Source organism: Pristiophorus japonicus, chromosome 3 (assembly GCF_044704955.1).
Source record: "Pristiophorus japonicus isolate sPriJap1 chromosome 3, sPriJap1.hap1, whole genome shotgun sequence".
NCBI classification, from domain to species: domain Eukaryota; kingdom Metazoa; phylum Chordata; class Chondrichthyes; family Pristiophoridae; genus Pristiophorus; species Pristiophorus japonicus.
Window position 1 is genome coordinate 215,240,900 of NC_091979.1, and position 13,090 is coordinate 215,253,989.

The 13,090-nt window shown below is 46.5% G+C and overlaps 1 protein-coding gene across 2 annotated transcripts in view; it reads right to left on the reverse strand.

Annotated features, from left to right (window-relative positions):
• Positions 1-6,254: 6,254 nt before the first annotated feature.
• cps1 (carbamoyl-phosphate synthase 1, mitochondrial) overlaps positions 6,255-13,090 on the reverse strand; it is a 217,824-nt gene continuing 210,988 nt past the window's right edge. For both annotated transcript variants that reach the window (XM_070876254.1, XM_070876252.1), the window contains 2 exons: positions 10,150-10,279; positions 6,255-7,721 (listed from right to left, as the gene is read on the reverse strand). In XM_070876254.1, coding sequence (XP_070732355.1) covers positions 7,620-7,721; positions 10,150-10,279 — 232 coding nt within the window. In that variant the 3' untranslated portion in view covers positions 6,255-7,619. The remainder of the gene's footprint in view (positions 7,722-10,149; positions 10,280-13,090) is intronic.

A 13,090-nucleotide genomic window follows, 5' to 3' on the forward strand; every position in this document is an offset into this window, starting at 1 on the left:
GACTGTAGAGTGATTCATTTTCTATGAGTCACATAAACTTTAAAAAAATATATTTAGTGATGCAGGCTAAGAGTTTAAAAGTATTTCCAAATTTAAAAAAAAAAGTTACACAGGTTGATTGAAGGTTTAATAAATAGATTTAGAGTTGATTAAAAGTTGATAAAGTCTAAAATGTAAATCAAGTTGTTTAAAAGTTAGTGTTCACCGCTAACGACCTAGGGCAAATACAACCCGTCGTTGGGCCGGGCCGGCTGGTTGAAGAGACCTGGAGTGCAAGGCTGGGCGGAGCCCTCTGGCCGAAGGGACCTGGAGTGAGTCGTTGGGCCGGGCTGGCTGGCCGAAGGGACCCAATCCATGTCCGGACCGGGGTCAAGCAGGGCTGCGTCATCGCTCCAACCCTCTTCTCAATCTTCCTCGCTGCCATGCTCCACCTCAGTCAACAAGCTCCCCGCTGGAGTGGAACTAAACTACAGAACCAATGGGAAGCTGGTTAACCTACGTCGGCTCCAGGTCAGGTCCAAGACCACTCCAATCTCTGTCATCGAGCTACAGTACATGGACGACGCCTGCATCTGCGCACATAGAGGCTGAACTCCAGGATCTAGTCGATGTATTCACCGAGGCATATAAAAGCATGGGCCTTACGCTTAACATCCGTAAGACAAAGGTCTTCCACCAGCCTGTCCTCACCGCACAGCACTGCCCCCCAGTCATCAAGATGCACGGCGTGGCCCTCGACAACGTGGACCACTTCCCATACCTCGGGAGCCTCTTACCAACAAAGGCAGATATTGATGCAGAGATTCAGCATCGCCTCCAGTGCGCCAGTGCAGCCTTCGGCCACCTGAGGAAAAGAGTGTTTGAAGACCAGGCCCTCAAATCTACCACCAAGCTCATGGTCTACGGGGCTGTAGTAATACCCGCCCTCCTGTATGGATCTGAGGCATGGACGATGTATAGAAGACACCTCAAGTCGCTGGAGATATCTCACCAACGATGTCTCCCCAAGATCCTGAAAACCCCCTGGGAGGACAGGCGCACCAACATCAGTGTCCTCGTCCAAGCTAACATCCCCAGCATTGAAGCGCGGACCACACTATCAGCTTCGCTGGGCAGGCCTCATAGTTTGCATGCCAGACACGAGATTCCCTAAGCAATTGCTCTATGTGGAGCTCCTTCACGGCAAACGAGCCAAAGGTGGGTAGCAGAAATGTTACAAGGACACCCTCAAAGCCTCCCTGGTGAAGTGCGACATCACCACTGACACCTGGGAGTCCCTGGCCGAAGACCTCCCTAAGTGGAGAAAGTGCACCCGGGAGGGCGTTGAGCTCTTCGACTCTAAACGCTGAGAGCGTGAAGAGGTAAGGCGCAGGCAGCGGAAGGAGCGTGCGGCAAACCAGTCCCATCCACCCCTTCCCTCGACAAATGTCTGTCCCACCTGTGACATGACAGAGTCTGTGGCTCTCGTATTGAACTGTTCAGCCACCAAAGAACTCACTTTGGAAGTGGAAGCAAGTCTTCCTCGATTCCGAGGGACTGCCTATGATGATGACGATCACTAAATAGTGCATGGAAGATGGCAGTGATCGTGGTGAGGTCATGACCCCCAACCATTGAGGTTGACCAATGTGGCTTCAGAGGTCCTTCTCCATTTTGCTCCCAGGAACCTGTCGCCCACCTTTGGTCTGTAGGTTTGCGCGGTCCTCGCTCGGCCTTCGCACTAGGTGTGTCGGCGTTCCCCTGCGTGGCAAGTTGGACTCGTTTAGAGTCCCTCCCGCAGTTTGCCAAATATGGCTCTGCCACTAGGAGATGGTTCAAAGAATGGCACATCTTCAGGTTTAGATGACGTGTTCGACATTCAGCCTCCGCCCTCTCCTTCAATAGTATTGCCCAAACCCCTTACTTTACAGCTGCCTTGTAGCAAACTGCTTGGTATTATGACAAGCTTAATTCAAATTCTTTTGATGGGAAGAGGTTGCACAGAAAAAAAAAATGGTCAGAAGAAGAAAGCACAGAAATGGAATGTATAAAGAAATGAATGCTGTGCAATAAGGGGCACTAGAATTAGCCTCGGTACCCCTCGATTGGGGGAAGAGGAGGATGATCAACTGAAGTTCCCTGCTCTTGATTACTGTACACGTGTGGATATTGGAAGAGGGCAGGACCAAGCATGGCTAAGATGCCCCCACAGTTGAACAGCTTGCTGAGTGCACACCGTAGAGAATGGTGCCCAGCACCCATGAAACCATACCCCATTCAGGAACGGGGGCAGATGGAGAGAATGGGAAAAAAATAAAAGATTGGCATTTATAAAGCGCTTTTCACGACCACCGGATGTCTCAAAGTGCTTTACAGCCAATGAAGTACTGTTGTAATGTGGGAAACGCGGCAGGCAACATGCACACAGCAAACTCCAACAAACAGCAATGTGATAATGACCAGATAATCTGCTTTTTTGTTATGTTGATTGAGGGTTGAATCATAAATGAATGACAGGGATAAAACTAGTCAAAAGGACAGTCCTGTGTTCAGAGCAGCTGTTTTTGGTGTCCGTTGTGTTCATACATGAACTCTGAGGCGCTGAAGTATGATGGAGAGGCAATGTTGGCGCAAATACGTGACCTCATCTCTCTCATCTGGAGGGAGGAGAGCATGCCGGGAGATCTCAGATGCAGTGATTGTGACAATCTTTAAAAAAGGTGACAAGTCTGACTGCGGCAACAAAGAGGAATCTCCCTGCTATCAACCACTGGGAAGGTTGTCGCTAGAGTCCTCCTCAACCGTCTTCTCCCTGTGGCTGAGGAGCTCCTCCCGGAGTCACAGTGCGGATTTCGTCCCCTACGGGGCACAACTGACATGATTTTTACAGCGTGACAGCTGCAGGAAAAATGCAGGGAACAGTGCCAGTCCTTATACATGGCCTTCTTTGGCCTTACAAAGGCCTTTGACACTGTCAAACACGAGGGTACATGGAACGTCCACCTCCGTTTCGGATGCCCCCAAAAGTTCGTCACCATCCCCCGCCTGCTTCTCGACGACATGCAGGCCGTGATCCTTACCAACGGATCCTTCACAGACCCAATCCACATCCGGACTGGGGTCAAACAGGGCTGAGTCATCACCCCAACCCTCTTCTCAATCTTCCTCGCTGCCATGCTCCACCTCACAGTCAACAAGCTCCCCGCTGGAGTGCAACTAAACTACAGAACCAGTGGGAACCTGTTCAACCTGCACTGTCTCCAGGCCAGGTCCAAGACCACCCCAACCTCGGTCATCGAGCTACAGTACGCGGATGACGCCTGCGTCTGTGCACAGAGGCTGAACTCCAAGTCATAGTCAACGTATTTACTGAGGCGTACGAAAGCATGGGGCTTACGCTAAACATCCATAAGACAAAGGTTCTCCATCAACCTGTCCCTGCCACACAGCACTGCCCTCAATCATCAAGATCCACGGCGCGACCCTAGACGACATGGACCATTTCCCATACCTTGGGAGCCTCCTATCAACAAGAGCAGACATTGACGACGAGATTCAACACCGCCTCCAGTGCGCTAGTGCAGCCTTCGGTCGCCTGACGAAAAGAGTGTTTGAAGACCAGGCTTTCAAATCTGCCACCTAGCTCATGGTCTACAGGGCTGTAGTAATACCCACCCTCCTGTATGGCTCAGAGACATGGACCATGTACAGTAGACACCTCAAGTCACTGGAGAAATATCACCGATATCTTCGCAAGATCCTGCAAATCCCCTGGGAGGACAGATGCACCAACATTAGCGTCCTCGACCAGGCTAACATCCCCAGCATTGAAGCACTGACCACACTTGATCAGCTCAGCTGGGCAGGCCATGTAGTTCGCATGCCAGACATGAGACTCCTAAAGCAAACGCTCTACTCGGAGCTCCTTCCCGGCAACATCCCCACTGACACCTAGGAGTCCCTGGCCAAAGACCACCCTAAGTGGAGGAAGTGCATTCGGGAGGGCGCCGAGCACCCTCGAGTCTCATCGCCGAGAGCATGCAGAAATCAAGCGCAGGCAGCGGAGAGTGCATGCAGCAAACTAGTCCCACCCACCCCTTCCCTCAACGACTATCTGTCCCACCTGTGACAGGGACTGTGGTTCTCGTATTGGACTGTTCAGCCTCCTAAGAACTAATTTTTTTTTTAAAGAATGGGAGCAAGTCTTCCTCGATTCCGAGGGACTGCCTATGATGATGACATGAACCCTCACTAGACAGGCATTAGGACCCTGCGGGGGCTATTCACGCCTGCTATAAACATGATGGTTTTGGAGACCATTTTGAGAGTTGCTATAAAGGACACAGTTAATTACAATACTCCTGTTCAATTAGTCTGTTTATTTATGTACACAACATAATTTGGCAACAAGGATGAATCAAATTAACTGCCCTAGGGAAATATTTTGGGCCAAAGAAAAGTATGATGGAAAGATACAAATTTCGTCAAAGGGGGCAAGGGAACGGTGAACCAAACAGTATATAATGTCATTAACTGAACTGGCCGCTACGTGTAACTCTGGTGCACTCACAGAGGAAATAATCAGGGATCAAATTATTGAGAAAACAATGATCCCCCTCATTCGGGAACACTTGCTAATGGAGGATGACAAAGTGACCATGGACAAAGCAACTAATTTGGCCATCCAAATCAAATCAGCACTTCCTGATTCAAAAGCGATCAGATCCCCTGCTCCCGCTGTGCAGCAGACTTCAGCTACAGCCCATGTGTAAAGCGTTCGTCCAAAGTGGAAATCATAACAGAGACCCAATAATAAGCCACCCATAATGGATCACGGGCTTAACTGCTTTAACTGTGGGGACAAATCACATTTAGCAAAAAGAGTCCTAACTGCCCTGCACGTGGGAAGAAATGCTCTGCATGTGGTAAAATGAACCATTTTGCTAGTGTCTGTCGCTCATCGTAGCATATTCTACATGTGGACAACCCCGATAGTGATGAACCCAGAATGGTTTACACCGTTAGTGACATTTCGCACATCGGTTCGGGCAAATTCAAGGACTGTGATGTAAACATTGACAGCACGCCCATCTGCCTCCTCATTGAGCTTGGAGCCAAAGTCTCCATATTGAGCGAGGCTGTGTACAAACCCACTTCACACACTGTCAACTGCAGCCCGCAACTTTCACCTACCCGCGTACCCAGACTCCAAAATTGAGGTACTTGGGGTCATATCTGTCCTGATATACTACAAGGACATAACATTGGAGAACTTTTCCTTTTATGTCACGAAGGGACGAAGCCTCATGGGTGTTGACCTTTTTGACAAGCTTGGGTTCAAAGTTTACAACCCAACCAGCACACCTGTGTACACAGTGGACTTTGACGAGCAGTATCGTTCAATCTTCACAGGGTTTGGAGTGACAACAAAATTCTGCCATCGTCTCCGCATTGACCCTTCCACCAAACTGATTATGCAGCGACTTCGCCGTTTCCCATTCACGACCAAGTATCCGCAGAATTAATGCGACTCAAATCTCGGAATCATTGAGAGCATCGACTCCTCACCCTGGATCTCGAACTTAGTCATTGCTTGGCCTATACATCAACCTGAAAGAGATCAACAAGGCCATCATCCCCGACAAGTACCCTCTTCTACCATCGGCGAACTGTCTTCAGAATTCCATGGCTCAATAGTTTTTACGAAACTTGACATGCGCCACAGTTACCTACAAATATCCCTAGCGGAGGACAGCAAACTGCTCACGGCATTCACGACGCATGATGGTCTGTATCAGTATCGACGCATGCCCTACGGATTATCTTCTGCACCAAATGCATTTCAGAAGATTGTCACTACTATGCTAGCAGGCATAGAGGGAGCCCTCAATCTGCTTGATGATATCGTCGTCCATGGACGGACAACGGAAGAACATGACCAGCGACTTCATGCAGCTATGGCTAGACTTGCAACACATGTTACACTTAATGCCGATATGTGTACATTCGCTGCTGGAGAAATAAACTTTCTGGGCTAGAGTCACAGCACAAGGTGTCAAGCCGACGCTTGACAACAGACACGATCCAGCGAATGCAGGAGGCTACTAACGTCAAAGAACTTTCATCATTCCTCGGCACTTGCAATTTCTATCTGAAGTTTGTCCCACACTACGTGCACATTGCCGAACCACTTCACAAGTTGCTACACAAGGAAGTCCATTGGGAATGTCCCAGATGGACATGGGCACATTCTAATTCACTCACAAATGCACATCTTTGAATTTAATTAAACAATCATTTATTTTTGTTCCGTTATGGTTACAAGGAATTATACAGGTTTACAACAGAGGAATTAAATGAACACAAAGCACTATGAAAAGAACTGGCCTGACCGCAGCCCTGCATGCTGTGGCAGTTGCTTACATGGGTGCATCTCACTGACAGCATTATTCTGCAACCAAACATTCGTGGAATTGCTGCTGTGATACTGTGATGGGACTGGGGGGGGGGGCGCCTGGCACCGACGAGTGCACACTGAGCCAGAGAGGGTGCTTCTCCACAAACCCACCTGATGGCGAGAACCACTGTTCTCGCCGATGTCATGGGCGGGAGAGGGAGGACTGCGTACAGCAAGGCTGTTCCCACTTCAGGGCCATTAGTGTACATATGTACACAAATGCAGTGGCCAGTGTGGAGGGGTAGTGTGTTCTGCTAAGGTTATAAATGCAGCCACAATGGTGACGGTAGTTGGGGAAAATGAGAAAATATGTTACAAATCTGTAAAATTTTACTCCCGTACAGTTAAGTCAGCATCAGTGCAAGATTCTGAGGGGGGCGGGCGGTGTTAGAATCCAATTCAGGGCACATAATCTGGGTCCCAATGCTGGGCTAATCAATCTCTGTCCATCAACGTAAACATGATCATCTCCAATGCTTCACTTTAGTTGCAAGAAATCAAATCACTCCAACTTCGACCAGCTGCCCGACTGAGATAGAATGTCAGATGGTACCGACATCTTGTAATCACTGACCAGGGGTACGGGTGAAGCAAGCGATTATGAGACACTGGCACATCATTTCAGGGCCACTCTGAGTGCAATCAAAGGGGCCTCTACTGGCAATGGAGTACACCTCAAAAAAGCACCCAGAAAGAGGGACATAACCACACACATGGCTCAAATTCCTGATGGAAACAAATTGTCTGTTCAGTACAAAGTGGCAATCTGAAATCCTGTGAATGCTACAGGGTTGGGGGAGTTCAGACAGTGGTGTGTGGAGCAGACAGAGTTTAAAGATCTCAAGAGCAGATGGTTGAAGTAACTCCGACAGGCTGGCATCCATAAGGCCCAGCTGACAGACGGGAGGGGGCGGTCTTAATGCTCCCATCAGTCCTAGATCCTTACCGTAGGATGTCAGTACACCTTTTCATTTATGTATATGGTGGGAAAAAAGGGAAAGTAAGAACAAGGAGTTATTTACATAGTGCTTAAACCTCTAAAACAAGAGCTGAATACAGTGGTCACAATGAAATATCTTTATTAAAGCTGTTACGGACAAAACCTGTTCTTGTTTGTATCTGAGAACCAACTTTGTACAGATGTGGAGTGAGGACCTGCACAAGCCAGGCTGATGGGAGGCACTCACTGCAATCCTCTGATCACACTGTTCTCTCGGTAGTGGTACAGACTGGTAGAATCCAGTTTCCCGCAGTGCTTAATTGCTTCAGCAAAAAGTTTCGCCACCTGAAAGGGTACAGGAAGGAATCAGTAACATCTTCAAATATAACATGAATACTTGAGCAGCTTGTACACTTGGGTGCATCCTGGAAGATGGACATTGAAATGGGAGAGAGCGAGGAAGCATTAGGTGCCATTTAGGGGATTGACGTTAGACTGCGTGGAGTGACCTCAGGATTGGTGCTAGGGTTTCGACTGTTTCGGACCTGGTCAAATTGGCAATGACACCAATCTCGAAGGCCTGCAGAGTCTGATGAAGCAGCCAAGGGGTTACTGCAGGACTCCAGCAATATTTACTAGTGGACAGAACAATGACAAATAAAATTCAATAAAAATATATGTAATGTAATCCTGCACCTTCGAGGCAAAATTTGGAAACATACTTAATGGTGTGAAACTAATTAGGAGAGCAGCTGACAATGATGTGGCTCTGAAAACTCTGAGCAGAGCAGCAATTAATAAAGAAAAATGATTACTTAATGAATGGCACTGGTCCAGTTACAGCAGAGACTGAAGGGGTTCTGGGAGGGATATGAAGCTACATTTTGCAGGTGTTGAAACTCGCTCACTGTCAACAGACTACTATCAGTCACTGCAAGGAAATAACAAATGGAATGGGGCTGATTTTCCTCAACCTTCTGCCCTCCACCTGTACATGACCTGAACACATCTGTATTCCAAGATTCAGGTCACTTAACTAATCCGGATCTCGCCCCCACTGCAGGCTCAATCCTGGGCAGGCTCCAGTGCCTGGAAGGACGAGAGGAGCACCAGCTATGGCTGTCGCAGTGTTCATGGCCACTGGCCGCAGGGTTTTCTGGCTCAGCTGGAGTAGTGTGTCCAATTCTGGGGGCCACACTTTTGGAAGGATATCAAAGTCTTGAATAGGGTGAAGCGGAGATTTACTGGAATGGGACCAGGGATGAGGGATTTCAGTTATGTGGAGATACTGGAGTTGTAATTAGAGGTGTTCAAAATTTTGAGGGGCTTTGATACCAAAGTACATAGGGAGAAACTGTTTCTACTGGCAATGGGTCATTGACCAGAGGACACAGATTTAAGGTAATTGGCAGAAGAGCCACTGGAGAGATGGAGAATTATTTTTGTTTTACACAGCGAGTTATGATGATCTGGAATGCACTGCCTGAAAAGGGTCCTGGAGGATTATTCATATAGAAACGTTCAAAAGGAAATTGGATAAATACTTGAAAAGGAAAAATGTGCAGGGCTATGGGAAAAGGACAGGTAAGTGAGACTAATTGGATAGCTCTTTCAAAGAGCCAGCACAGGAACAATGGGCCGAATGGCCTCTTTCTGTACTGTATAATCATAGAAACATACAATCAGAGAAATTTACAGCATGGAAGGAGACCATTTCGGCCCATCATGTCTGTGCCAGCCGACCAAGAGCTATCCAGCCTAATCCCACTTTCCAGCTCTTATTCCGTAGCCCTGTAGATTACGGCACTCTAAGTGCACATCCAAGTATTTTTTTTTTTAAATGTGGTGAGGGTTTCTGCCTCTACCTCCCTTTCAGGCAGTGAGTTCCAGACCGCCACTACCCTCTGGGTGAAGAAATTTCCCTTCATATCTTCTCTAAACATTCCCCCAATTACTTTAAATCTATGTCCCCTGGTTGTTGACCCCTCTGCCAAGGGAAACATGTCCTTCCTATCCACTCTATCCAGGCCCCTCATAATTGTATACACCTCAATCAGGTCTCCCCTCAGCCGCCTCTGTTCCAAAACAGACCCAGCATCGCCAATCTTGCCTCATAGCCAAAATTCTCCAATCCAGGCAACATTCTTGTAAATCTCCTCTGCACCTTTCCAGTGCAATCACATCTTTCCTGTAATGTGGTGACTAGAACTGCTCACAGTACTTCAGCTGCGGTCTAACCAGTGTTTTCTACCGTTCAAACATAACCTCCCTGCTCTTGTCATCATTCATCTCCTCACTCACCAGCCCAGAATCACTCAGGGAATTTAAATAGTTCAGATGAGGTATGGACAGAATGCTGCATGACTAAGGAATTAAAGGTGCAATATGACTCTGAGTCACAGTAAGTACGGTCTTGTTTTTTTTGAGGATGTTTCCAGATCTCCCCCGTAAGATGAAGCAAAGCTCTTCCAAGGTTTCAGGGATGAACTGCAGCATCCTTACACAAAACTTTAGGGAGCTAATCAAATAACATCTTCAGGATGTATCTTTCACCCTCTCACTTCTGGCAGAGTGTAGCACAAAAATTAAATGGTGCGTATAACCGACAGATCCTCTCAAATTCTGAACCACCCCTTTAGATCGGCCAGGTTTAAGCCCTACCAAACCACTAGAATACCATGGCTAGTGTGTTAAACTCACCGCATCAAGCATAACCCCTCCCGCCATTTCTACTTTGAGTATCAGAAGAAGATGGTATAGTCATTATTGTTACCTGGAAATTGGTAATGAGAGGCATTCCATGATCAATGGCCATTCTTCGGATTAGGTAGTTTTCCCTCATAAAGCGCGTGTTGTTGTTGGGCAAGTTTATCACCAGGTCAATTACTCCATCATGAATTAGACTGGAAAGAAAATGGAGCAGAGTCAGTGGCCCTCTCAGTAAACACAGCACGCTGAAATCTGCCCACCTTTCACAATAAACCCATCTCCACCAAGCACCCATTGTAAATTCCAATTTGTTCTCAGGAGTCCATGTGAAGGAAAGTAATCGTGTAGTGCCAGCCCATTGTCTCGAAGTAGTGCAGGTTCAGAAGGAGCACTACTAACAGTACTGATAAAGTCTTCACACTGGTATCCCTATGATCACGAGATTTACTCAATATTGATGGGGTTATTTAAACATTTATTATATTCAGAATTATTATTGCGCTTTTTGTTGCAAGGTCAGAATTTCAACCATTTAGGGACTAAACACCTGCTCTAAAGGAACCGATGTTCCCACACATATAATCAACATAGATAGACATAGGGAAAAAAAAACAAAATCCGTATTGCTCATCACACATTCAGCATATTAATGGCAATTTTTGGCCCCCCCTGTCCATTCACTATGAGTTCCAGCTGATCCAGATCCCTCTTCCCTTCTAATGATAAACCCACTTGTCAAACAATCAGCAAGGAGAATGGTGATCTTTTACCACCCAGCGGGTGGGAAATTGCCCCCTTCTTTAAGGCCTATTACCACCTCTAAGAGGCAGTAACGGGACAGTAAGGCCTTTCTGACTGGGGGCCAGCCCGACTCATGCGTAACTGCCCTCAGACCAAGCATGAGTCTGAACACTTCTATCAAATCTCCTCTCAACCTTCTCTGCTCTGAGAACAACCCCAGCTTCTCCAGTCTATCCATGTAACTAAAGTCCCTCATCCCTGGAATCATTCTTGTAAATCTTTTCTGCACCCTCACTAAGGGCTTCACATCCTTCCTAAAGTGTGGTGCCCAGAATTGGACACAATACTCCAATTGAGGCCGAACCAGTGTTTTAAAAAGGTTCATCATAACTTCCTTGCTTTTGTACTCTATGCCTCGATTTATGAAGCCCAGGATGCTGCTTTTTTAAACTGCTTTCTCAACCTGCCCTACCACCTTCAAAGATTTATGCACACATACCCCTACTTTAGGATTGTACTCTTTAGTTTATGTTGCCTCTCCTTGTTCTTCCTCCAAAAATGTAGCTCTTTGCACATTTCTGCTTTAAATTTCATCTGCCATATGTCCGCCCATTTCACCAACCTGTCTGTGTCGTCTTGAAATCTATCATTATTCTCCTCACTGTTCACTGTACAGCCAAGTTTTGTGTCATCGGCAAATTTTGAAATTGTGCCCTGTACAACCAAGTCATTAATATATATCAAGAAAAGAACAGTGGTCCTAGTACTGACCCCTGGGGAACATCACTGTATACTTTCCTCCAATCTAAAATACAACCGTTCACCACTACTTTCTGTTTCCTGTCACTGAGCCAATTTTGTATCCATGCTGCCATTGTCCCTTTTATTCCCTGGGCTTCAACTTTGCTGGCAAGCCTATTATGTGGTACTTTATCAAACGCCTTTTGGAAGTCGATGTACACCACGTCAACCGCATTGCCCTAATCAACCTTCTGTGTTACCTCATCAAAAAACTCAATCAAATTAGTTAAACACAATTTGCCTTTAACTTAATTGGCTTTCCTTAATTAATTCACACTTGTCCAAGTGACTTTTAACGTTGCTTCTAATTATCGTTTCTAAAAGCTTCCCCACTACCAAGGTTAAACTGACTGGCCTGTAGTTGCTGGGTTTATCCTAACACCCTTTTTTGAACAATGGTGCAACATTTGTAATTCTCCAGTTCTCTGGCACCACCCCCGTATCTAAGGAGGATTGGAAGATTATGGCCAGTACCTCTGCGATTTCTTAACTTCCTTAACTTCCTCTCCTTAACTTCCCTCAACATCCTAGGATGCATCCCATCCCATCCTGGTGACTTATCAACTTTAAGTACAAACAGCGTTTCTAATAACTACTCTATCAATTTTTATCTCATCCAGTATCTCCACTACCTCCTCTTTCACCATGACTTTGGCAGCATCTTCCTTGGTGAAGACAGACGCAAAGTACTTTTAGTACCTCAGCCATGTCCTCTGCCTCCACATGTAGGTCTCCATTTTGGTCCTTAATCAGTCCCACCCCTCCTCTTACTACTACTTATTATTTATATGCCGATATATGACTTTCAATTCCCTTTTATGTTAGCTGCCAATCTAGTCTCATACCCTCTCTTTGCCCCTCTTATTTTCTTTTTCACTTCCCCTTTGAACTTACTATATTCAGCCTGATTCTCACTTGTATTCTCAACCTGACATTTATCATACGCGCTCTTTTTCTGCTTCATCTTACTCTCTATCTCTTTAATCATCCAATGAGCTCTGGCTTTAGTTGCCTTACCTTTCCCCCTTGTACCTCAATTGTACCCAAACTATCACCTCTGTAAAAGCAACCCATTGTTCGATTACAGTTTTGCCTGTCAAACATTGGGGTAGAAATTCCGACATCCCGGGCCCGTACGAAGTTTCTACGGACCCTGGAAGGCATCAAAAAAGCCGGTTTTCAGCGCGCAATGTGCATGCGCTGAAAACTGGCTTTTCCGATCTGTCAAACTGGAACTTGACAGATTGTAGACATCCCGGGAGTGAGGACATTTCTTGGGCAAGATTGCGGGATTTATGCATATCTTGCCCAGCAAATGTCCTCAAAAGTCTTGCGCCTGATAAAAGCAGGCACATAGTCTACTTTTACAGGTGCAAGTGTTTTAAAACACACAAAAACACGATCAAGTTAAATTATAAACACATTTTTTATTGTTAAAAACCCTTTCCACCAAGCTCAGTTTA